Here is a 26,631-nt window from a genome sequence, read left to right as displayed (position 1 = left end):
GCTACCCACTCCAGTATTCTGGCCTGGAGAATTCCATGGACTGTATAGTGTGGAATCCCAAAGAGTTGGACACAACTGAGCAACTTTCACTTTCATTTTCTGTTATATGTTTATATATACCACCTCTTCTTTATCTGGTCATCTGTTAATGGACACTTACATTGCTTCCATATCCTGGCTGTTGTAAATGTTGTTATGAACATTAGTGTGCATGTAACTTTTCATTTAGTTTTATTTATTTATTTATTTTTTAGGGTGATGATTTTTTTTTAATTTTTTAATTTTTTTAATTTTAAAATCTTTAATTCTTACATGCGTTCCCAAACATGAACCCCCCTCCCACCTCCCTCCCCATAACATCTCTCTGGGTCATCCCCATGCACCAGCCCCAAGCATGTCAGACATAGACTGGTGATTCGATTCTTACATGATAGTGCATGTAACTTTTCAAATTAGCGTTCTTGTTTTCTTTGGGTGAATACCCAGAAGTGAACTTACAGGATCATATGGCAATTCTATTTTTAGTTTTTTGAGGAGCCACCATATTATTTTCCATAGTGGCTGTACCAGTTTATATTCCACCAACAGTTTATGAGGGTTCGCTTTTCTACACATGCTCACCAACACTTGGTATGTGTTGTCTTTTTGATGATAGCCATTCTCACAGGTGTAAGAAGCTAGTTCATTGTAGTTTTGATTTGTATTTCCCTAATGATTAGTCTTGGAGAAGGCAATGGCACCCCACTCCAGTACTCTTGCCTGGAAAATCCCATGGACGGAGGAGCCTGGTGGGCTGCAGTCCATGGGCTGCTAAGAGTCGAACACGACTGAGCGACTTCACTTTCACTTTTCACTTTCCTGCATTGGAGAAGGAAATGGCAACCTACTCCAGTGTTCTTGCCTGGAGAATCCCAGGGACGGGGGAGCCTGGTGGGCTGCCGTCTATGGGGTCACAGAGTTGGACACGACTGAAGCAACTTAGCAGCAGTAGCAGCAGCAATGATTAGTCTTGTTGGGCATCTTTTCATGTGTCTGTTGGCAATTTATATGTCTTTCTCTAGAAAAATACCTATTCAGAGTCTCAGCTCAATTTTGATAGAGTTTTCTTTTTGTTTGTTTTTGATGTTGATTTATATGAGTTCTTTGTACGTTTTGGATATTCACTCCTTATCAGATATATCATTTGCAAATATTTTCTCCCATTCAGTAAATTGTCACCTTTTTGTTTTGCTGATAGTTTCCTTTGCTGTGCAAAAGCTTTTTAGTTTGATGTAGTCTTATTCATTTATTTTTGTTTTGTTTCCTTTGCCTGAAGAAACAAATTCAAAAAAATATTGCTGAGATCAGTGTCAGAGACCATATTACCTATGTTTTCTCTGTTTTCTTCTGGGAATTTTATGGTTTCAGGTCTTGCATTTAAGTCTTTCATTCAGTTTGAATTTGTTTTGTATATTGTGTGAGAAAGTAGTCCAGTTTGATTATTTTGCAGGCAGTTGTTTCATTTTCCCAACACCAATTATTGAAGAGACTGTCTTTCCCCTCTTGTATATTCTTATCTCCTTTTAATTGACTGTATGAACATGGGTTTACTTCTGGGCTTTCTATTTTGTTCCATTGATCAGTGTGTCTGTTTTTGTGCCATATCATACTGTTTTGATTGCTACAGTTTGTAATATAGTTTCAGTTTGGGAACATGATATTTCCATCTTTGCTCTTTCTCAAGCTTATTTGGCTATTGAGGGTCTTTTGTGGTTCCATACAAAATTTTTAGGATTATTCATTCTGGTTCTGTGAAAAATACCATTGATATTTTGATAGGGATTTTCTTGAGTCTGTAGATTTCTTTCTACAGTTAGGACATTTAAACAGTATTGCTTCTAATCCATGAGCATGGTGTATCTCTTCATTTGTTTGTATCATCTTTAGTTCCTTTCATTAATGTCATATAGTTTTCCCAGTACAGGTCTTATATCTTTTAGCATTATTCCTAGGTATTTTATTCTTTTTGATATAATTGTAAATGAGATGGTTTTCTTAATTTCTCTTTCTGATTATTATTAGTGTATAGAATTAGAACAGTTTTCTGTATTTTGTATCCTGCAACTTTACTGAATTTATTCTAATAGGTTTTTTTTTTTTTTTGGTAGCATCTTTGGATTTTCTACCTATAGTATAATGTAACAATGATATATAGTATAGTATATAGACATATAGTATAATGTAACAGTATCTGCAAACAGTGATAGTTTTACTTCTTTTCTTATTTTAATTCCTTTTATTTATTTTTCTTGTCTGATTGCTGTAGCTAGAACATCCAATACTATTTTATTGAATAAAAATGGCAAGAGTGGGCATCTTTGTCTTGTTCCTACTCTTGGAGTAAGTGCTTTCACCTTTTCACCATTAAGCTGAGGGCTTGTCATATATGGCCTTTGGTATGTTGAAGTAGGTTCCTTCTGTCTTCATTTTTTGAGAGTTTCTTTTATCATAAATGGATGTTGAATTTTGTCTAAAACTTTTTCTGCACCTACCAAGATGATAATATGGTTTCTATTCTTCAGTTTTGTTTGTTGAGAAGTTTTAAACTACTGATTTAATTTAAATTCTGGTAATCAGTCTGGCTATATTTTGTACTTCTTGATTCAGTTTTTGGGAAATTGTACAGTTTTAGGAATTTATCCATTTTTTTCTAGGTTGTCCATTTTATTGACATAATTACTTGTGGAAATATGTTATGGTTCTTTGTGTTTCTGTGCAATCTGTTGTAACTTCTTTTTCCATTTTGATTTTGGTGATTCCAGTATTTTTCTTGATGAGTCTGGCTGAAGATCTATCCATTTTATTTATTTTTTCAAAGAACCAGCTCCTAGTGTCATTTATATTTTCTATTGTTTTTTAGTCTCTATTTCATTTATTTCCACTCTGATCTTTATTGTTTCTTTCCCTCCATTAACGGTAGATTTTGCACCTCTTTTCCTAGTTCCTCCCAGTGTAAGGTTAGACTGTTTGGACTTTTCCTGGTTCCGAGGTAGAGCTGTATCACTGTAAACTTCCCTTTCTGAACTGCTTTCGCTGCATCGCGTGGATTTTGCTCATTGTGTTTCCATTTTCATTTGTCTCTCAGTGTTTCTTTATTTTTCTCTTTGATTTTTTTCAGTAACCAATTTATTGTTTAGTAGCATGTTGTTCCGGAGAAGGCCATGGCAACCCACTCCAGTATTCTTGCCTGGAGGATCCCAGGGATGGGGGAGCCTGGTGGGCTGCTGTCTATGGGGTCGCCCAGAGTCAGACATGACTGAAGTGACTTAGCAGCAGCAGCAGCAGCATGTTGTTTAGACACCATGTGTTTGCATGCTTTCTTAGTCTCTCTCTCTCTCTTTTTTTTTTTTTTGGTAATGGATTTCTAGTCTCATACTATCATGGTTAGAAAAGATGCTTGATATGATTTCAGTTTTCTTAAATTTACTGAGACTTGTTTTATGGCCTAGCATGTGATCTTTCTTAGAGAATGTTCTGTGGGCACTTGGAATGAATTATATTCTGCTGTTTTTGAATGAAGTGTTCTATATATATCTATTAAATCCACTTGGTATAATGTGTCATTTAAGGCCAGCATTTCTTTCCTGATTTCTGTCTAGTGATCTGTGCACTGATGTAAGTGGAATGGTAGAAGTCCCCAATTATTGTATTACTGTCTTTTTCTCACTTTGTTGTTAATATTTGCTAAATACATAAGGACCTAATGTGGCTCAGCTGGTAAAGAATCTGCCTGCAATGCCAGAGACTTGAGTTCGATCCCTGGGTTGGGAAGATTCCCTGGAGAAGGGAAAGGCTACCCAGTCTAGTATTCTGGCCTGGAGAATTCCATGGAGTGTATAGGCCATGGGGTCACAAAGAGTTGGACAGGACTGAGTGACTTTCACTTTCAAGGACCTAATACATAAGGACCTAATACCTACATAAGTATTTAGGTCCTCCTTTGCTAAGTACGCATGTGTTTACAGTTGTCATACCTTCTTTTTAGATTGCTCCCTTTACCATTATGCAGTGTTCTAATCTGTCTCTTGTTACAGTCTTTAAAGTCTGTTTTATCTCATATAAGTATTGCTGCCCCAGCTTTCTTTTCATTTACATTTGTGTGGAATATCTTTTTCCACTCTCTCACTTTCAGTCTCTGTGTGTCTTTAGATCTGAAGTGAATCTCTTGTAGTCAGCATATATATGGGTCTTGCTTTTGCATCCATTCAGCTACTCTGTGTCTTTTTATTAGAGTGTTTAGTCTATTTACATTTAAAGTAATTATTGATAAATATGTTTTCATTGCCATTTGTTAATTGTTTTCTGGTTGTTTTTCTGTTTCTTTTTGTTCTTTTCCCTTAAAATTTGACCAGTATCTTTTGTATTGTATTTGGACTCCTTTCTCTTTTGTTGTGCATCTATTATAGATTTTTGATTTGTGGTTACCCTGAGGCTCATATACAACAACATAGATATCTATATATTTCACTTCTTTTGTCTTTTAACCTTTATACTGGCTTTATAAGTGGTTGATCTACTACCTTTACTGTATTTTTATCTTTACCAATGAGATTTTCTTCTTACATAATTTTTATATTTTTAGTTGTGGCCTTTTCTGCTTAGAGATGTCCATTTAACCTTATACTGTGAAGCCTGTTTGTGTGTGTTAGTTGCTCAGTTGTGTCTGACTCTTTGCGACTCCATGGACTGTAGCCTATCAGGTTCCTTTGTCCATGAAATTCTCCAGGCAAGGATACTGGAGTGGGTTGTCATTTCCTTCTCCAAAAAGCCTGTTTAGTGGTGCTGAACTCTTTCAGCTTTTGCTTATATGTATAACTCTTTATCTCTCCTTCAAATCTGAATGATAATTTTTTTGGGGTAGAGTGTTCTTTGTTGTAGGTTTTCCCCTTTCATCACTTTGAATATACTGTGGCACTCCCTTCTGGCCTGCAAAGTTTCTGATGAAAAGTCAGCTGATAGAATTATTATGGGAGTTTCCTTGTACTTAATTAGTTGCTTTTTTCTTCCTGCTTTTAAGATTCTGTCTTTTTTTCCCCACCATTTTAATTATGGTGTGTCTTGGTGTGAACTCTCTGGGTTCATTTTGTTTGGGGACTCTCTGCTTCCTATACTTGGATGTCTGTTTCCACCCTCCATTTAGGGAAGTTTTCTGCTATCAATCTTCAGATAAGTTCTGTGCTCTTCTCTTTCTTTCTTCTGGGATGCCTATAATGCAAATATCGATATCCTTTACGTTGTCTCAGAGGTCTCTGAAACTGCATTTTTAGAAGTTTTTTCTTTTTTCTGTTTAGCTTCAGTGATTTCCACTACTCTGTCTTCCAGATTGCTTATCTGTTCCTTTGAATCATCTAATCCAGTGTTGATTCCTTCTATTGTATTTTTTATTTCAGTTGTATTCAACTCTGCTTGGTTTTTCTTTATATCATGTAACTTTTTTGGTGAAATTCTCCTTGTGTTCATCCATTCTTCTCCTGAGCTTGTTGAGCATCTTTATGGTCATTACCTGAGCTCTTTATTGGGTAGATTGCTTATCTCCACTTTTTAAATTCTTCTTCTAAGATTTTTGTCTTGTTCCATCATTTGGAACATAACCCCTGTCTCCTCATTTTGCCCAATTCTCCATGCTTATTTCTCTGTGTTAGGTAGGTCAGTTATTTTTCCCGATCTTAGAGAAGTAGCCTTAAGAGATGTGCCATTGGGCCTAACAGCATGCTCCCCTCTGATCACTGCAGCTATATATCCTGGGGTATCACCTGTGTAGGCCATGTCCACTCTTCTGTTGTATCAGGGATAACTCTTATGTGCAGGCTGATTAGTGGGGCTGGTCCCTGGCCTGGCTGACTGCAGTACATGTAAGCCAGCTTGAGAGCAGGTTAGGGTTCCCATGCAATTGACCATGTGACCTGGGGGCGCTGAGGCTAGCACTGGCTTGCTGGAGGGCAGGGCTTCCACTGAAGGCTTGAACCTCCCAAAGTCATCCAAGAGGGTTTGAATCAGTGTGTTCCAGACTCCTAAATGTTGATATTTTGACCTCTTCCCATGAATCACAGATGTTCTCAATAATATTTAAAAATGGTGAATCCTTCCTAGATGGTTTTCAATTTCCTTGCCTAGATCCATCAGAGAAATCTCCATCTAAGGCAGCTGTAGCCTTACAAAATGTATTTCTTAAATAATAAGACTTGAAAATCAAAATTACATACTGATCCATGGGCTGCAGAAAGGATGTTGTGTTAGTGCCATGAAAACAACATTAATCTCATTGTACATGTCCATCAGAGCCCTACAGTAACTTTAGATGAATTGTCAATGAGCAGTGGTATTTTGAAAGGACTTTTCATCCGAGTAGTAGGTCTCAATGGTGGGCTTAGAATATTCTGTAAGCCATGTTGTAAAGAGGTATACTCTTATCTAGGCTTTATCCATTTATAGGGCATAGGCAGAGTAGATTTAGCAAGTTTCTTAATGGCCCTAGGATTTTTTGAGTGGTGAATAAGCATTGGATTCAACTTAAAGTTAGCAGCTACTTTAACCCCTAACAGAAGAATCTTGTTTTTTGAAGCTCTGAAGTCAGATATTGACTTCTCTCTAACTGTGGAAGTAGTAGAGGGCATCTTCTATATAGGGATGTTTCATCTACTTTGAAAAGCACTTTTATTAATTATCTTAGCTAGATTTTCTGGAAAACTTCCTGCAGCTTCTACTTAGCACTCTGTTTTTATGTTAAGGAGATGACTTCTTTCCTTAAACCTCGTGAACCAACTTTGTTGGCTAGCTTCAGACTTTGTTTCTGCAGCTTCAGACTTTGTTTCTGCAGCTTCATCACTTCTCTCAGGCTTCATAGAAATGAAGAGAGTTAGGGCCTTGTTCTGGATTAAGCTTTGACTTAAGGGAGTATTGTGACTGCTTTGTTCTTCTTGTCCAGACCACTGAAACTTTCTCTATATCAGCAATAAGGCAATTTTACTTTCTTATTCCTCATGTATTCACTGGAGAAGCACTTTTAATGTCCTTCAAGAACTTTTCCTTTGCATTCACAGTTTGGCTAAGCATTTGGTGCAGGAGGCCCAGCTTTCAGCCTATCTCAGCTTTCAACTTGCCTTCCTCACTAAGCTTAATCATTTTTAGCCTTTTTATATAAAGCCAGATGTATGACTCTTCCTTTCACTTGAACTCTTAAAGGTCATCGTAGAGTTATTAAGTGACTCTTATTAACAATGTAACTTTTGTTATGTCTCAGGGAATATAGAAACCCAAAGAGAGGGAGAAAGATAAGAGCTGGTTAGTGAAGTAGTCAGACCACACATATTTGTTAAGTTGACTGTCTTATATGGGAACAATACATGGCACTCCAAGACAATTAAAATAGTAACATCAGATCACTGATCACAGATCAGCATAACAAATACAATGATAATGAAGAAATCTGAAATGTTGTGAGAACGTGTGTCTCAGGGTGCAGAGACGTAAAGTGAGAAGTAGTAGCCTTTGGATAAATGGCACTGACAGATTGGTTCCACGCAGGGTTGCCATATACTTTCAGTTTGTAAAAACGCAGTAAAGTGCAATAAAGGAAGATACAGTACAACAAGATAAGCCTGAGTACAGAATTTTGTGTTTGCTGTCTTTCTGGCTCTTGCAGAAACAATTAGATGAGCAAGAATGGACACAAGCACTTGCAGGCCAAATGGTGACTGTTAGTGTGCTGGGCTGTTTTTATTAAAATGCTTGGTGTGACTCCACAGAAATCTAAGTAATCTTAGAGATAAATTCTTGCTTATGCTCACAGTAAAGAAAGAGTATGAGTAGATGAAAGTTTTTTGGAGTTGAAGGACTAGGATTTTTCAGACAAATTGAACTTTGAAATTAGCAGCTCTTCATCAAATATTTTTAAACATGCCTTATTATTATTATTTTCTGTTGATTATGGAGCCAAAGTTTTGTTTGTGTGTTGACGTAGATTTGTGTTTGAAGAAACAAAAGAAGGGAGAGACTGAAAATAAAAGTAAATAAACGTAGAAATTTGGGGCTATGTTTCATGTTTTCATTTCCCCTTGACATTTAATAAAGATTTTATATTTTCCTTCTGTTACCTGTCCCTGTTCCAAGATTGTTGCCCCAGGCATGTTCTCTGGAAATGGGAATGATACACACTTATCATCTCCAGACTTAGATATTTTCCTTGCAGTACTGGTTTGTGGGCTTATCTGGAATATTCTGGGTATGAACCTGTGGTTCAGGACCTTCTGAACTCTTGGGTTTAGACAATTCTCAGTGATGTGTGAAGGAATTTTGAGTTGAATATTGTCCACAGGTGAATAGGGTTTTTAGTTTTGGCTGTAGATATAGGGCCCCTGTGAGCCAGATAATAATAGAGAAATAACCGAAATGTTAGGAATGTATCCTCTGCAAACCCTGACTTCAGAACGTTTCATGGGACTTTGTATAAGATTCAGACCTCCTATTATGCATTAGCATAATACACTGACTATAGTGTTCCAGTGATTGCTGCCAAATGATTTTTAAAATTCCTTCATGTGAGGAGGGATGCCCATGGGGAAATCTGAAGCTGTTCTCTGGGTTTTCCCTGTTTGGTTTGGGGAAGTTTCCATAATTCTATATAACAACATATACAGTTTAGGTCTTTTAATTTTCATTTTTGACATAATTTTTGTCCCTCATTTCTTTCTTTTTAGGATATACCTCTAAATTAACAAACAGTAGGAATTGTGTACTCTGTTTAAAAAGCATTCTGAACAATTTAAGCTAAAAGGATGCTTTGTTTCTTTTGGGTGGGTAGCAAGAAGATTATATGTATTTATAAAATTCTTTTCCAGCAAGGGTAGTTAAAAGCATGTATTTAAAATTAAGGACTTTTTGAAAAATGAACTGTGCTTAACGAAATAGTCTTTTGAAAACTTTAAAATGGGAGTGTTTACTGAAAGTACAGGAAATTGGTGACAGGCAGAATTTGTCTGATAACAGAACAGATAGAGACCATCAAACAGGAAAGATGATAGAAGAGATGACAATGGAGTAATGCCTCAGCGGGCCTCTTTTACCACTAAGGAATGCAAAAATATTTAGTCCTTTGTGTAGAGAATAATTTTATTCCAAATATGATATAACTTCTTACCCTCTAAGATCCCGATCCTTTTGGACATGAAAACCTTGCAACTGTTTTGGTCAGTGACAAAAAGATACCAGGTGATGCTAGTGGGAAAGAATCCACCTGCCAGTGCCAGATACAAGAGATGTGATTTCAATACCTGGGTTGGGAAGATCTTCTGGAGTAGGAGATGGCAACCCACTCCAGTATTCTTGCCTGGAAAATTCCATGGACAGAGGAGCCTGGTGGGCTATAGTCCATGGGGTCGCAAAGAGTTGGACATGACTGAGCAACTGAACATAGCACGCAGATACTTACAGTGAAGAAATACATTGGAGCTACTTTGGACCATATTGGTGCTTATTGTTTTGTGGACGTTTATCAGTGAATCCAGGCATCCCAGATGGCACTAGTGGTAAAGAACCTACCTGCAAATGCAGGAAGTATAGGAGACAGTGGTTTGATCCCTGAGTTGGGAAGATCCCCTGGAGAAGGGCATGGCTACTCACTCTAGTATTCTTGCCTGGAGAATCCCCCATGGACAGAGGAGCCTGGCGGACTATGGTCCATAGGGTTGCAAAGAGTCACCCATGATTGAAGTGACTTAGCACACGTGCAAATAAATGAATCTACTCATGGGGAAAATGGTACTGGAAAATGGTATATGTATCTTAGCTTAGCATTCACTTGGAATTTTTTATAACTGTTTTTCTTCATTTGCCATTTAAATGTAAATTATTTGGCTTCCATTCAAACAATTTAAATCAATTCTTACCATAATACACGCGGCTTAAGATTCATGGGTGAGGGTGTATCTTCATTCATGCAGATTTTAAGACAGGAACTTCCAAAAATGTTTTAGATTTGTGAAGATCTCTCTTAATTTTTCATCCCTGTTAAAGGTCAGAAAATTTGCACCATTTTTTCCTTCTTCTTTTACTTTTCTACTCCTTATACAACGTGAAGTCAGAATTAGTCAGCACAGTATCCCTATACTTACTGAAATTGGAGCTTTAGAATGTTTAAGACACATAAACCGGTGATTGAGTTTTTAAATAGGTTTTGTCTGAGTTATAGATAGTTAGTTCATTGACTATCTTATGAGTGTTGCGTATACCTCCTACGGTCCAGGCGCTATTCTAGGTTCTGGTTATACAAAGACGAGCCAGTCATGGTCACTGCCTTTAGGGAATTTGCACAGAGTTGGGGAGAGATTGGTGAGCCTATACTTCCAATGCAGCTGCCTAAGATGTGTAGGGGAGTACAGAGGAGGGACATAAATCAGACTGGATGGACACGTCAGTCAGACTGCAGGGTCTCTGAGGGCTTCTTAAGGAAGGTAATGGTTTATTTGTGATTTGAAATAAAAGTAGGAATATTCAGCATTCTTGCCAGGAATTCTCCAGGCAAGCTAGAGAAGGAAGAAAGGGATGAGAAGTGTTTTCCAGGTGGAAGAATATGCATATGTGTAAAGATGATTATTAACAAATTAGCTACATCTGAATTAAAAGTATATATGTACTTTTCATATCTTGCATTTCATATGGAAGAGTACAGTCCATTTTCACCTGCAAACTAAGAAATTAAAATTTAACTCATAAATTAATTTTTCTGCAGTCTTAAAAAATACAGCAAAACAGAAGCAAAAGGAAAAAACAGCGTGTAGCTTATGTCATTATAGCACAGCAAGTGTTAATGAATTTGTTTTTGCAATAAATCCAATATTATAAAATAGAACAAAACTGGAATTTTTAAAGTCAAAGATTATTCAAGATTCGTCAACTCACTGGGATGAATATCCTTATAAAACAAAAATGCTAGAAATAATTTTTAAAATACCCTTATTTATAAATTCAATTTTTTGTTGGTTATATTTTCTTAAATCAAGACATGTGAGTGTGTGCATGTGCTCAGTGGTGTCAGACTCTTTGTGACTCCATGGACCACCGGGCTCCTCTATCCATGGAATTTTCCAGGCAAGAATACTAGAGCAGGCTGCCATTTCCTACTCCAAGGGATCTTCCCGACCCGGGAACTGAACCAGTAGTCTCTTGTGTCTGCTGCATTGGCAGGCAGATTCTTTACCACTGCGCCACCTGGGAAGTCAGATCAAAGCATCAGTTCAGTTCAATCGCTCAGTCATGTCCAACTCTTTGCAACCCCATGGACTGTAGCACACCAGGCTTCCCTGTCCATCATCAATTCCCAGAGCTTGCTCAAACTCATGTCCATCGAGTGGGTGATGCCATCCAACCATTTCATCTTCTGCCATCCCCTTCTTTTCCTGCCTTCAATCTTTCCCAACATCCGTGTCTTTCCCAGTGAGTCAGTTCTTTGCATCAGGTGTCTGTTGCATCGCGAAGTCAATACTTTGCAAAGTATTGGAGCTTCAGCTTCAGCATCTGTTCTTCCAATGAATACTCAGGGTTGATTTCCTTTAGGATCAAGACATACCAGTTTTTAAAAAGTGGAAATATTTTGCTATGAATCTTATATCTTAAGTCAATTTCTGTGGGTCTGGTATCAGTAACTCTTAAGTAGAAAACAAATGTCCTATTAGATAATACCTGTAAGGGGCATAGAAATCCTCAAAATGCTATCAGGGAAATAAAATTAGTATCTCCCTTGTTGCATTTATGTGCCTTTTTATCAAGGCAGATTTCAAAGAGAAAGACAGATGTTTCTCCACTTTGTTTTTATTTAAATGTACTACTTGGGATTTGAAGCTTCTGCACTTCTTCTGTTTGTTTGGATTTTTTTTTTATGGCTTGATCCCAAAAAAATGGAATGAAAAATTTAGTGAAAGCTTTGTTGTTTGAAATTGCAGGGTGCTGTGAGACTTACTGCAAATCCCTGATGTCTCCCTGTCTGCCTTCAATTCTCCTATTTTTGGTAATAATGCAAGCAGTCATTTTAGAAAACTTTGCTTTGTTCATTTTACTGAGCCTCTTCCAGACACCATGTGCCTGAAGCAATAGCAGCCAGCCACAGCCAAGGTCCTAGGGCGTAAGCTCAGACTTCATCTTCCTCAAATGCTGCCACTTGAAATTTGCATAAATGTTGAAAAGAAAATTAAAAGAGCCCTCTATACCTCCTCTTCACATATTTTAGGAACCCCAGCCATTCAAGGCACTAAAATGTCTTTTGAGTCATCTGTGGATATAAAAGCACAAATAGATCCCATCCTGCAGATTGAGGGAGCAGGATATGGATGAAAAAAAAAATCATGTGAGGCAGACGACAGACAGAGGCTTATTTGAAGAGGCTACAAAGCAGCAAGTAATGCCAATTTAAAGCGATTACATGTTAATACAACAAGTGAAACACATTTGAAGGCTGCTCAGATTACACTGGCTGGGGTGCAGACTTAATTACTCATGTTAGAGATTCTGAAAACAAAGGGAGGCTTTTAGACCAGTGATACGTACCTGACATGTTACTGAAAAGCCTTGGAAAAACTTAGGTAAATGCCTGGAGAAATTTTTAAGGACGATTCCAGTAAATTGGATACCTGAGGTCTGTCCCTAAATGGATAAATTCCTGAGGCACTGGAACTGGTTAAAATCAATGACAGTTTATTCTGTTGTTTGCTGTCTTTATATACAAGTGAGGCTGATAAACATGAATAAATACTAGAACCTTGTCTGGACTGAGTTATCCTTAAACAACAAAGGTTTGTGTTGTATTTCTTAAAGGTTCTTTCTGGAGTGATTCTGAAATTGATATTGAGAGAAGGCCTGTCAAAGGTATACAATAAAAGCAATTTTTATTCCTAACTTCCCTAGACTGTGTGGGCCATGAGGATAGGAATTGTTTTTTTCTCCGTTTGACTTTCTTGCAATGATTAGTAATGGGCTGTGCTCAAGAGTAGTTGTTTAACAATTAAAAACACCATATTAAAACTGAATGACATTTTTGCTTATATATAGTGTTAATTTACCTTTCATGAATCACTTCTCCTCAGGTTTGCAGTGCTATAGTTTTTTTTTTTTTTTAAAGCAATGGGTGACTGTTTTTTTTTTTTTTTTTAAGATAGTAGTTTAGTATCTCTTTATTAGATCTTAATTGGTGACAGCTGGGAAGAATTTATTCCATTTATTTATAGTATGACCTAAATTTCTTAGGACTCTTGGTTTCTCAGTTTGTTTAAAGTGGGGTCTGATTGACACAAGAAGTTCCTTTAAAGCCACCATTTATCATGAAATCAATTTATAAAGAATTCAACTACCTACTATGTGAAAGTAAGTGAAGTGAAAGTCGCTCCTTGCCACCCCATGGACTACACAGTCCATGGAATTCTCCAGGCTAGAATACTGGAGTGGGTAGCCTTTCCCTTCTCCAAGGGATCTTCCCAACCTAGGTATTGAACCCAGGTCTCCCACATTGCAGGCAGATTCTTTACCAGCTGAGCCACAAGGGAAGCCCAAGAATACTGGAGTGGGTAGCCTATCCTTTCTCCAGGGGATCTTCCCGACCCAGAAATCAAACTTGGGTCTCCCTGCATTACAGGACTCCTACTATGTGAGCAATCCTTTTTTGAATTCTTACTATGTATAAGACATTGTTCTAGGCTCTTTAAATGTATTAATTCAGTTAATTCTTATCAGGGCTCTGGTAAGAAATGAAAACGCAAAGAGGATAAGAGATAGTAAATGGGAGAGCTAGAATTCCAGCTGAGATCCTGATTGCAGCATTTTTGCTTCAATCACTGAACTAGATTGCCTCAATTATACAGAAGAGAAGTAGTTTCTATCCTCTAGGAACTTAGAAGTGTGAAGGCCGAGAGAGTTAGAAGACAGTACAGAATTAAATGCTAAACTTTTTAGCATTTATTAGTGAATTATTAGTGTTACAAGAGTAGGGGTTGGCCTGAGAGAACAGAACTGTCCAGGGGGAGCTTTCTGGGCCAGGCAGGAGGCGAGCTGGGCTAGGAGGAAGGAGCAGAATTTAGATACTGAAGGGGAAGTAGCAACCAGAGGAAAGGAAGCTGAGATACTAGTGGAGGCAAGGAACTGAGTTCATGGTGATCTGTTTGAGCTAAAGTCTGCATTCAAAGCAGTTCCTGGTAACGTTGGACCCACTATGGGCTGTGATCTTGAAGGCACAGGTGATGGCTTAGACTGGAAGAATTAAGAAGTGACTTGTCCCTGGAAGAAAAAATGCCAGGCTTGGCACTGTATCCACCCAAGGAACTGCACTGACCTTTCAGCTGGTTCTTCTGAAGCCAAGCTGAGAATAACTTCTGAGAATTGAATAAGAACTGAAAGCCACTACATGTAGATGGGCAAGTGGTGGAAGGACACGTTGCAAGTGATACTTCTGGGAGGTTAGAGGTGATTAAAATAAAATCCTTACCACTTGGGGGGAGCTGAGAAAATGGGTAGCTTCAGCCTAGTCTAAAAAGGAGTACCCTGCATAAGCTTATATCAGAAGGGGGAAAAAAAAACCTTCGTTACACTGGAGCATTGAATGGTCCTAAGTTTTTCAAACCCAGATTTGGCTGTATTATTTTCCTTGCTTAGGGCAGCCCAGTAGTCTGTGCTAACCCCTAAAGTAGAAGCTGTAGTCTAACCCCTGCCTGCCTTCCTTGCTATCTCCTGTTAGTCTCCCCTTTGTTTAATAATTTCTAGCCTTACAAACATGGAACACCAGTCTCATTCCATCTTTGGGCTTTTACACTTGGTTTCCTCTTTTTGGGATCACTTTTCACCTGTATCATCATGATACTTGTTCTTACCACCTGAGAGAGGCCTTGCCTAGTCACTGTATCTAAAGTAGGTCCCTATACCTCTGGCCTTCCTGGTTATGTTGTATTCCAGAACTGGGTTCTGCTTGCAGTAGAATCTATCACTTACTACTGTGAGTGAACTTTATTTATTCACTTATTATGTCTTTGCCTAGTAGAAATAAGGTTCATGTGGACAGGGACTAATAAAACATGATTTTTCTGACACCACGACCTGTATCTCACATAGTAGATACACTTTAAGTATGTTTGTTTCTTCATTCTTCCTTCCTTCCTTCCTTTCTTTCCTTTTCTTTTTGGTTTTGTGGCTTTCGGGATCTTAGTTCCCTGCCAGGGATTGAACCCATGTCCTGGGCGGTGAAAGTGCAGAGTCCTAAGCACTGGACCTCCAGGAAATTCCCTCTGTATGTTTCTGAATATTGGAAAACTAGCCCTCAAATGGAGAAGGCAATGACACCCCACTCCTGTACTCTTGCCTGGAAAATCCCATGGACGGAGGAGCCTGGTAGGCTGCAGTGCATGGAGTCGCTAAGAGTCGGACACGACTGAGCGACTTCACTTTCACCATTCACTTTCATGCATGGGAGAAGGAAATGGCAACCCACTCCAGTGTTCTTGCCTGGAGAATCCCAGGGACGGGGGAGCCTGGTGGGCTGCCGTCTATGGGGTCGCACAGAGTCGGACACGACTGAAGCGACTTAGCAGCAGCAGCAGTCCCCAAATACACAGAAAATGTGGGGACTTCCCTGGTGGTCCACTGGTTGAGAATCCACCTTCCAATATGAAGGATGTCGATTCGATCCCTGGTCAGGGTACTAAGATCCCATGTGCGGCAGGGCAGCTAAGCCCTCGCACTGCAACTAGAGAAAAGCCCAAGAGCCACAAAATTAAAAAAAAAAAAAAGAAAATGTGTGAAATTTAGCATCTAGATGTTGTGTCACATTGCCAAGTGGTGCAGTGATGAAATTGGAATCTACTGCTTCTTTTTGTTTTTGCCTTTTTGGGGGCAGGGACATGCAAATACAGATACACAGTATATGAGATGGATATTTATCAAGCAGCTCCAACCAGTAACACTGAAGAAGCTGAAGTTGAATGGTTCTGTGAAGACCTACAAGACCTTTTAGAACTAACACTCAAAAAAGATGTCCCTTTCATTATAGGGGACTGGGATGCAAAAGTAGGAAGTCAAGAAACAGCTGGAGTAACAGGCAAATTTGGCCTTGGAATGCGGTATGAAGCAGGGCAAAGACTAATAGAGTTTTGCCAAGAAAATGCACTGGTCATAGCAAACACCCTCTTCCAACAACACAAGAGAAGACCCTACACATGGACATCACCAGATGGTCAACACCGAAATCAGATTGATTATATTCTTTGCAGCCAAAGATGGAGAAACTCTATACAGTCAACAAAAACAAGACCAGGAGCTGACTGTGGCTCAGATCATGAGCTCCTTATTGCCAAATTCAGACTTAAATTGCAAAAATTAGGGAAAACCGCTAGACCATTCAGGTATGACCTAAATAAAATCCCTTATGATTATACAGTGGAAGTGAGAAATAGATTTAAGGGACTAGATCTGATAGAGTGCCTGATGAACTGTGGAATGAGGTTCATAACAATGTACAGGAGACAGGGATCAAGACCATCCCATGGAAAAGAAATGCAAAAAAGCAAAATGGCTGTCTGGGGAGGCCTTACAAATAGCTGTGAAAAGAAGAGAAGTGAAAAGCAAAGGAGAAAAGGAAAGATATAAGCATCTGAATGCAGTGTTCCAAAGAACAGCAAGGAGAGATAAGAAAGCCTTCCTCAGCGATCAATGCAAAGAAATAGAGGAAAAGAACAGAATGGGAAAGACTAGAGATCTCTTCAAGAAAATTAGAGATACCAAGGGAACATTTCAGGCAAAGATGGGCTCGATAAAGGACAGAAATGATATGGACCTAACAGAAGCAGAAGATATTAAGAAGAGGTGGCAAGAGTACACAGAAGAACTGTATAAAAAAGATCTTCACAACCCAGATAATCACGATGGTGTGATCACTCATCTAGAGCCAGACATCCTGGAATGTGAAGTCAAGCGAGCCTTAGAAAGCATCACTACGAACAAAGCTAGTGATGGTGATGGAATTCCAGTAGAGCTGTTTCAAATCCTGAAAGATGATGCTGTGAAAGTGCTGCACTCAATATGCCAGCAAGTTTGGAAAGCTCAGCAGTGGCCGTGGGACTGGAAAAGGTCAGTTTTCATTCCAATCCCAAAGAAAGGCAATGCCAAAGAATGCTCAAACTACTGCACAATTGCACTCATCTCACATGCTAGTAAAGTAATGCTCAAAATTCTCCAAGCCAGGCTTCAGCAATAGGTGAACCATGAACTTCCAGATGTTCAAGCTGGTTTTAGAAAAGGCAGAGGAACCAGAGATCAAATTGCCAACATCTGCTGGATCATGAAAAAAGCAAGAGAGTTCCAGAAAAACATCTATTTCTACTTTATTGACTATGCCAAAGCGTTTGACTGTGTGGATCACAATCAACTGTGGAAAATTGTGAAAGAGATGGGCATATCAGACCACCTGACCTACCTCTTGAGAAACCTATATGCAGGTCAGGAAGCAACAATTAGAACTGGACATGGAACAACAGACTGGTTCCAAATAGGAAAAGGAGTACTATACAAGGCTGTATATTGTCACCCTGCTTATTTAACTTCTATGCAGAGTACATCATGAGAAACGCTGGGCTGGAAGAAGCACAACCTGGAATCAAGATTGCCGGGAGAAATATCAATAACCTCAGATATGCAGATGACACCACCCTTATGGCAGAAAGTGAAGAGGAACTCAAAAGCCTCTTGATGAAAGTGAAAGAGAAGGGTGAAAAAGTTGGCTTAAAGTTCAACATTCAGAAAACGAAGATCATGGCATCTGGTCCCGTCACTTCATGGCAAATAGATGGGGAAACAGTGTCAGACTTTATTTTGGGGGGCTCCAAAATCACTGCAGATGGTGACTGCAGCCATGAAATTAAAAGACGCTTACTCCTTGGAAGGAAAGTTATGACCAACCTAGATAGCGTATTGAAAAGCAGAGATATTACATTGCCAACAAAGGTCTGTTTAGTCGAGACTATGGTTTTTCCAGTGGTCATGTATAGATGTGAGAGTTGGACTGTGAAGAAAGCTGAGTGCCAAAGAATTGATGCTTTTGAACTGTGGTGTTGGAGAAGACTCTTGAGAGTCCCTTGGACTGCAAGAAGATCTAACCAGTCTATCCTAAAGGAGACTAGTCCTGGGTGTTCACTGGGAGGACTAATGCTGAGGCTGAAACTCCAATACCTTGGCCACCTTGTGAGAAGAGTTGACTCATTGGAAGAGACCCTGATGCTGGGAGGGATTGGGGGCAGGAGGAAAAGGGGACTACAGATGGCTGGATGGCATCACCGACTAGATGGACATGAGTTTGCGTGAACTCCGGGAGTTGTTGATGGACAGGGAGACCTGTTGTGCTGCGATTCATGGGGTCGCAAAGAGTCAGACACGACTAAGCGACCGAACTGAAGTGAACTGTAGCTTAAGATGAAAATTCTGGAAAAAGTTACTCCTTTTGTGAGTGACTAATTTCTCTGAGTCTCTTAAAACAATGCTTTAAGCATGATTTCTTTGATTAGTATGATTGAACATTTCACTTTCTACTCTACAGATATAAAGCTGCTTTAAGTTTTATGAAGTTTAACTGTTTTACATTGGTAAAAAGTAAATTGAATTTTGAAATGAGGTCTTTCCCAATCTCACCATCATGGTTTTGAGTTATCAAAGTTTTTAGTTCTGTTTTTATGACAAATAATTGCAGTATTCTTTTAGAAATAGCCCCTGAACAAACTAGTGTCCACATTTTACTCTTTTTTATTGGTTGTTCATTCATTCAGGCACTATATTGTCATGTGCATCATCCAAGACTTCCAATGTATTATACATTCTTAGGAAGTTCCTTAAAGTGGACTATCATGCCTTAATACAGCTGTTGTCTCCTAGTGTGGTTCCTCAAATTAGCAGAATTAGCATCACCTGGGAATTTGTTAGGAATGCAAATTCCCAGACCTGCTTTAGACTGATTCCCTCACAAACTGTGGGAATGGAGTTGGACAGTTTGTGTTTTACCAAGCCCTCCAGATGATTCTGATACACACTAAAGTTTGAGAATTGTGGCTTAGTAAATGTTAAAAGTTCAAGGTAGCATGATCCTGCAGATTAGTCACATAGCATTAATTATTAGCCTTGTAAGCCCACCTCCTTTTTGGTCACTGAATTTGACTGGTTCACTGAGACTAGGCTATAAAGTTATTCTCTATATTGATTCCCACATATTGACTTAAGGTTGTTTATATTTCTCTGAACCTGTCAGTGTAATGATTTGCCAGGACACTTAATAGGAACAGACTGATTTTTTTTTTCTTTCTTTCTTTGCATCCGTGGCTTTCTGAGTCACAGGTGTCTGGCTTTTTATATCCTTCTGGATAAATCTCTCTAGGCACCAGGCATGGCACTCATATTCTGTTAATGAGGGAGCGGTCACTGTTGGATCAGAGGGGACCCTCCAGGAGTATTTAGTTCACCACCATTTGACTTACAGGTTGGGAAATTGAACCCCCATGAGGTTCTACTTTTCTTGCAGGGGTGCAGTTCATTTGTGGTCAGGACAGGGTTTCAGGACTTGTGACTCTCTCTACTGCACCAGGATTCCTGCAGGGGGAGGACAGAGCTGTGGCTTGCTCTGTGCCTGCAGGACATTCCTTTCCTACTATGAGTTTGCCTTTTTTTTTTTTTTTTTAAGAAAAAAGCAAATAGAAAAAAAAGTCAGGAAGTTCTCATTGCAACTAATAAAAGTGTCTAAAGAGAATAAAAAAATCAGTTTGAGAACTTTGGTATGGAGGAAATAACCTGACATTAACTGTTTTAATTATAGTTGTTGCATTGGGCTTATCAGTGTGGGAAGAGGGAGCATTTGAGCCCTACAGGGAAGTGGGATATGGACAACAAGATGACCCTGTTCCTGTATATGCCTGTTCGGACTACAACCTAGTGACTGCTTGTGTGATCCCAACAGCTGTCACGGAGATGTGGCTGGATTCAGTAAAGCCCTGCAGTGTCATAGCTAGTGCTAGGGTGGAATGCCCCAGGAAGTGGTCTCTTCAGCTCCTTGGGCTTCGCTTTCCAATATGTGGGTTTAATAATACCTGTTCTGCCCAATTTGAGAAGAAAAATGTCATAGTAGGGAGCAGCATATTACTGTGTTCAGAGGACGGACTCTCTCATGAGATCCAGACTCCGTAGGTTCAAATCCTGGCTCTTTAACTCATGGTTGTGACAATAAGTAGGTCACTTATGCTTTCTGTGGAAATGAGTTTAATGAAATTAACTACTTCATAGGGTTGTGGGGAAGATTTAATTAGTCTGTGTAAGTGCTTTAAACAGTATTGTTGTGTGTTAACTATTGTTGTTACTAGTTTTAAAAAATATTATTACCTTAACAGATGAGATGTTTATTTACTTTCATCAGTTTGATGTTGATAACAGTAGTGGGCAAGCAAAGGGTTCTCATGCAGTAATCGTTAGTAGAGGAGTTGTTCTGATATCTAGCTTGTGCATGGGCCCTGCTGTGAGAAGAAGCTAGTATCATCCAGAAGGGCAGACCTAGAGCCTCTGATGTTGTAATTTATTCATAGAATGATATGCACACTCTATTCATAGAGTGATATGCACAGAGGAAACTCAAAACCAGGGCCTTGTCGGTTTTGCTTTCAGGTATTTTTACATGAACCATCCTAGGAGATGACTATCTTCATAATCTTCCAGAAAATGTTTCAGGATTTCCATTTTGGTTTTTATTGTTTGACAAGGCTTCTTTCTGTCTTGCCTTTCTAATTGTTACTAGGATTCTTGATAAGCATTTTGGTGATGAAAATTCTAACTCTAAAAGCTAAACGATCAAGGTATTGTAACTGTCCAGCAAACAAATGGCAGCCTTTGGGTAGACTTCCTCCTCTTTTGGCTGAACTCAATGAAAGTTTCTACTATTGCTGTTTATTTCTGAGCAGTCTCTTTTTGAGGGAATTAGGATGGTGAAGTGCCTTTTTACTGTGGGAATGAGGATTCAAGAATTTGAGAATTATTATTTTATTTATATATATATATAAAATTAACTTTTCATTTTCTTTACTTTGATATCCCCCCTCATCTACAAGCTCTATTCATGGTCTGCTTCCCATCTTTGTGTGAGCCTCTTGAAGTTAGTTAGAGATTATGTTTTATTTATTTCTCTATGTTTTCTATTTCCACCTTTTCTTCTGGATCCTAGTACAGCATCTGCTACACATTGGTGATGGTGGTTTAGTCGCTAAGTCATGTCCGACTCTTGCGACCCCATGGACTGTAGCCCACCAGGCTCCTCTGTCCATAGGATTTTCCAGGCAAGAATACTGGAGTGGATTGCCATTTCCTTCTCCAGGAGATCTTCCTGACCCAAGAATCGAACTCAGGTCTCCGGCATTGCACATTAGGCTCTCAAATATAGTTTATTGATTGAATATTATTGATGTTTCTGGTTACTTCTTGAAGTGGCATGTTTTGAAACTTCACGTGAAGGCTTAAGTAATTCATTGATATCATGGTGACCTAGTATCTACGGTCTTCCTGAATATTCGTCGATGAATCCTTACATTGCTTATCCGAAGTATACAAATCCCAAGATGCTTGTGGTATATCGTGGATTGGATAGCATAACTTTAATTCTCTCAGTATCATTGGGAAAGGGATGTAGTAGCCTAGAGAGAGAGAAGCACAGAGAATTAAGAATGCCATTCAGGACCACAGAGCAGTTACTATGGGAAGAGACTCTTGGGATGAGCTTTTCTGTGGCCCCAGAAGCCAAAAGATAAAAAGATGCCCTGAGCTGGATGTTTCTTTAATGTCTAAGAGTTATGATTAGTGTCTTATTTCTAATGTGCATTTGTTTTTATTTTTAGCATTGCAGTGTCGGGATGGCTATGAGCCGTGTGTAAATGAGGGAATATGTGTTACCTACCACAACGGTACAGGATACTGCAAGTAAGTTTTTCTCTCTCTTTTTTTTTTTTCATTTTCATATATCTTATTTTTCCTCAATAGGAAATTGGGCAAAATTTGGTTCTACTATCCTATACTTAATACTTCTGTGAAATGTTACTGGTTCACTAACTTTCCGGATGTAGTTTTTTGGAAGATGAGGATTTGGATGTCAGATAAATGGTTAATAAGAACTTACTGTCTTACCCTTATCTTTTTCATCATGATAAAGGCTTTCAGTGAGTAGCTCGTGTGTGTGTATGTGTGCTTAGTCATGTCTGACTCTTTGTGACCCTTTGGACTGTAGCCCACCAAGCCCCTCTGTCCATGGGATTTTCCAGGCAAGAGTACTGGAGTGGGTTGCCTTTTCCTCCTCTAGGAGATCTTCCTGACCCAAGGATCAAACCCGTGTCTCCTGTGTCTCTTGCATTGCAGGCAGATTCTTTACCCACTGAACCATCAGGGAAGCCCAGAGAGTATATTCTTTAACATTTTTCAGTTTAATCATTAAGAAATCTTTCAGTTAAGAAAATTTCAGTTTTCAGATTAGAATCGATTCTCAACGTGTTAGCTCTGATATTGTTTTTAAGTTAGACCAAATGCATGTTAACTTTAATTCTGCCTACCATAGGTAAATATTATAGCCATGTAACAGTTTTTTTTTCCCCCTAATGTAAAATATCCAATTCTGAAGGAGAGTCTGTGAGAGAAGAAAATACATACATGCCTGTAGGGATGGAGTAGGGAGTAGGGGCTGTGGGTGAAGGTCATTATATGGATTTAAAAGAATAAGGGTTAGGGTTAGGAAATGGCAGCCCACTGCAGTATTTCTTGCCTGGAAAATTCCATGGACAGAGGAGCCTGGCGGGCTACAGTTCATGGGGTTGCAAAGAGTCGGACGTAGCTGAGCATGCACACACTAGCCACACTAGAGATGAATTAGGATGAGGAATAGGACTAGGGAGTATAGGCTCGTTCTCAAGAGTGTTTCTTTTCTTCCTGTCTAATCGTGAAGTGTAGCCATACTTTTTGTTTGAGGAAGCCTGTGAGGTATTCTTTTAAATTGCTTCTCTAGATTTCCTATGGATAACTTCCCCCACTTCTACCTCAATTGAAAATTTTTGATAGGACCATGTATCCATTCTATTTCTTTAATAGAAAATAAGATTTGGTAATATGACATTTATCTTCTTTAATACTTTTTTTGGAGTGTATTTGTTCTTTACTTTGGTAGAAGTATGTGCTTGATAAGCATTTTAAGTGATTTTATCTAACATAGTTTTGTTTCTTTTCTGGATATTTAGCTGAATAACTTAACTGTAATAATTACATTTGTTCCAATCAAGTCTATTCTGACACCGGGATTTAAGTTCTTTAATGTTATGAACAAGAATTTTTCCAAGTCAGAAAAAATTTTCTTCACCAAAGTGAAAATATTTTAAGCTGTGATGACAGTAAAGCTTAACAATAGGTTATTTGGATTGGAATAAAGATAACATTGGAAATGAAATTTTTTATGTAGCTCATTATAGGCTGTTCACTTAGTTTTTCTAGCTGGGAAAAAAATCCAACCAAAAACATGTGATGTAGTCTCCCCTAAGAATGGAAACACAACTGGAGATAATAAGGAAAGGAACTTAATACGTTAGAATTGGCCGCTGAAATCTTGTTTAGTCTCTTTTTGGCATCTGGTGTCTTAGTTACTTGCTTCATTCTATTATTGAGCTATCTCGTGGTAGTTAACCCATTATATTATAATCATTTGTTGATAATATTTGTTTCTCCCACTAGAGTATGAGAGGTCCTGGTCTTGTACATTTTCAGTCTGGTATGTAGCTAGTTCCCAACAACATGTTTCTTGAATCAAAAAATGCTCAATAGGTATTATCATTCACTTGTTTATTTATTTATTTATTGAAGGATAATTGCTTTACAGAATTTTGTTGTTGTCTGTCGAACCTCAAAATGAATCAGTCATAGGTATACATATGTCCCCTCCCTTTTGAACCTCCCTTCCATCTCTCGCCCCCATCCCACCACTCTAGATTGATACAGAGCCCCTGTTTGAGTTTTCTGAGCCATACAGCAAATTCCCATTGGCTATCTATTTTACATATGGTAACGTAAGTTTCTGTGTTACTCTTTCCATACATCTCACATGTTTTTAAATCTGTTTGTCTTAAATAAGTAGAGCCTGGACATTTCCTCAGAATTTTGTTTGCTTCATGTAGTGTTCAGGATGTCGGTACCATACAGAGAGGCAATTTAGTTCTATTTAGAGATAATTCAACTTGGTGACTTATGTAGGGAGAATTTCAAATACTTTCCAAGTGTTAGCCTACATATTTGTGGTCTGACATGGGGAGAGAAGATTCTAGAGGAGACTAAACTCTGAGCACATACCAGGAATGGACACTAAGGGTCATTTTGGGAGAGAAAACAGATCTGTGAGTCTCAGGCTCTCCAACCAAGGTGAGAGAGACGAAGTTGCCCCCAGTTTTCGGAAGAAGCATTGCTAGGAAACAGGGGACTCACTTTGTGATCGACAGAAATGGAGCTGCCAGAATTCTGTTGCTGAATACTTGCTAATTATTGATGGTGTGGATTGCTTATGGTTATGGTTCTAAATATAGTTCCTAGATATCCCTCAAATGGCTTCCAATCCTGTTGTGAGGGAAACAATCTTCTAGTGAAAAGCAGAGTAAGGGGAAAAATGGGTAAGGCCATCTTCTGGGGAGACTAGTGTGGATAACAAAGCTTGTAAAAAGTGATTGTTTCTCTACTTCAGTAAAAGTAATATTAGCAACTTCAGGAGCAGGAGAATCAACATAAGTGGACACAGGAATGCAAGAACAATATCAGGGATGCCAGGTCACTCATCTACAGTGGCACCCCAGCCAACATCCACAGAATGTTAAGCAAAATTTAAATAAAAATAACATCTACTTAGCAGACCTTTCAGTATATCTTCACCACCTTTTATTTTTTTTCCCTAGGGAAAGAAATTACTCCAGCTTGCTCAGTAAATATTATTTCCACAAAATGGTATATGAATATTAGAACACTTAGAAGATTTATAAAAATCACATTTATAAAAATCACATCAGATATATAGGACTTAATGACTATCTTTTTATTCATGAGATTGCTTAGTGGATTAAGGAAAGAGAGCTGAGGCCAAACTTCTTTTACTGGGGTGAGTGGGTGGGAGTTAATGGAAAATGTTTTAAAGTAGAAGGCAACTGACTGTCTCTTTAAAGAGCATAATGTTATTGACTTAGCTAAATTATAATGGTTGTTTATGGAAATTATAGAAATCCTTGATAAGATCACACTGACAGATGAGGACAAGTACTTTTAAAGGTTAGTTTTGTATACAGCTCAACTGTTTTTTTCTAACTGTTAAGTATTCTATCAGTCTGTATTAGATTGGGAGCTAGACAAGAAGAACCTGTGTAATCTTGCATAAAACTCAATTATTGCTCCTAAATAGTTGTTGTCAGCTCTTAATAAAGCCCTCTCTCACTACACAGAGAAGACATTTCATTCTCTCCCTTGTCCTACTGGGAGGTGTAAATATATAATTAAGTTTGGCTGTCATTAATCACTTTCAAGTTGTTTTCTCAGGCTTTCAAATATAAACCATTCCAAATCCCACTTTGATTAAAACTCATGGGCAACTCAAGTTCACTAGAGTGTTGGGGGTGGGTGAGGTTACAATTTGCAAAATTCACAAAATGTGTATTTTTAAGGACACAGTATAGTTATTTAAAGTCCTTGTCTGCCAGTTTTTAACATATGGGTTGTCTTTGGGTGTGTTTCCATCAACAGCTCTCTCAGTTTCCCTTTACTTCATGTTTATGGTAGTTTTATTGGTTTTGGACATTGCAAGTGATACATTTTAAAATTCTACTAAAGAATGTTACTGGAAGATCAGCTTTATGCTATGGAGGCTTGTATTTAGGTTCTGGTATGGTGGGTCTGTTTTGCTCTTAGTCTGATAGTGTGTCTTAGTCAAGACTTGGAGTCTGGATACAGACCTTATTCCCAAAGTATGACCCTTCAGTGAATTCAGTGGAAAGCAAGAGGTGTCTACCACATACTGGGGTGTATCTCAAGCCCCTCTAATTTGGTAGGACTTGAATTCAAACCTCTGACTCCCCAAAACCGTGCTCAGCTTTTCAGCCTTGCAGCTCTTGCTTTCTGTTGTGTTCCTCATATCATCTTGTTGTGGAGTTACATGACATGTTTTTTAACATGTCTGGTTACAAAACTGGTTCTGTCTGGTCCAGGATTTCTCTTCCTCAGTTTTCAGAGGAATTTTGACAATTCCAGATACCTTTGACGACTCAGCTCTTATAGGACTTCCATTCACCTGTGCTTCATGAACTGGGGAATACCTTCAGGGAAAAAGGTATATAAGTGTAGGTTTCATATATGTAGTTTGTTTTTTTTCCTTCAAGACCAATATCGCTTCTAGTTTCTGCCTGCTTTGATTGCTCTCTGGTACCTTTTAATATTTTGTCTGAAGTTTATAATAATTATAAATGAGAGAGTTGATCTAAGTTACTCTGCCATTACTGATGCTGAAGCTTCAATACTTTGGCCACTTGATGTGAAGGGCTTACTCACTGG

General features: G+C 38.6%; 1 protein-coding gene across 2 annotated transcripts in view; it reads left to right on the top strand.

Annotated features, from left to right (window-relative positions):
- Window positions 1–26,631, top strand: part of NOTCH2 (notch receptor 2) — a 216,215-nt gene that overhangs the window by 63,960 nt on the left and 125,624 nt on the right. For both annotated transcript variants that reach the window (XM_069602391.1, XM_069602372.1), the window contains exon 2: window positions 21,918–21,999. Coding sequence is in view for 1 of the 2 variants with exons in the window: in XM_069602372.1 (XP_069458473.1) it covers window positions 21,918–21,999 (82 nt within the window). In the remaining variant the exon portion in view is untranslated. The remainder of the gene's footprint in view (window positions 1–21,917; window positions 22,000–26,631) is intronic.

Source organism: Ovis canadensis, chromosome 1 (genome assembly GCF_042477335.2).
Source record: "Ovis canadensis isolate MfBH-ARS-UI-01 breed Bighorn chromosome 1, ARS-UI_OviCan_v2, whole genome shotgun sequence".
Lineage (NCBI taxonomy): Eukaryota > Metazoa > Chordata > Mammalia > Artiodactyla > Bovidae > Ovis > Ovis canadensis.
Note: the sequence above shows the minus strand (reverse complement) of the source record. Positions and strands in the feature narration are given on the sequence as shown.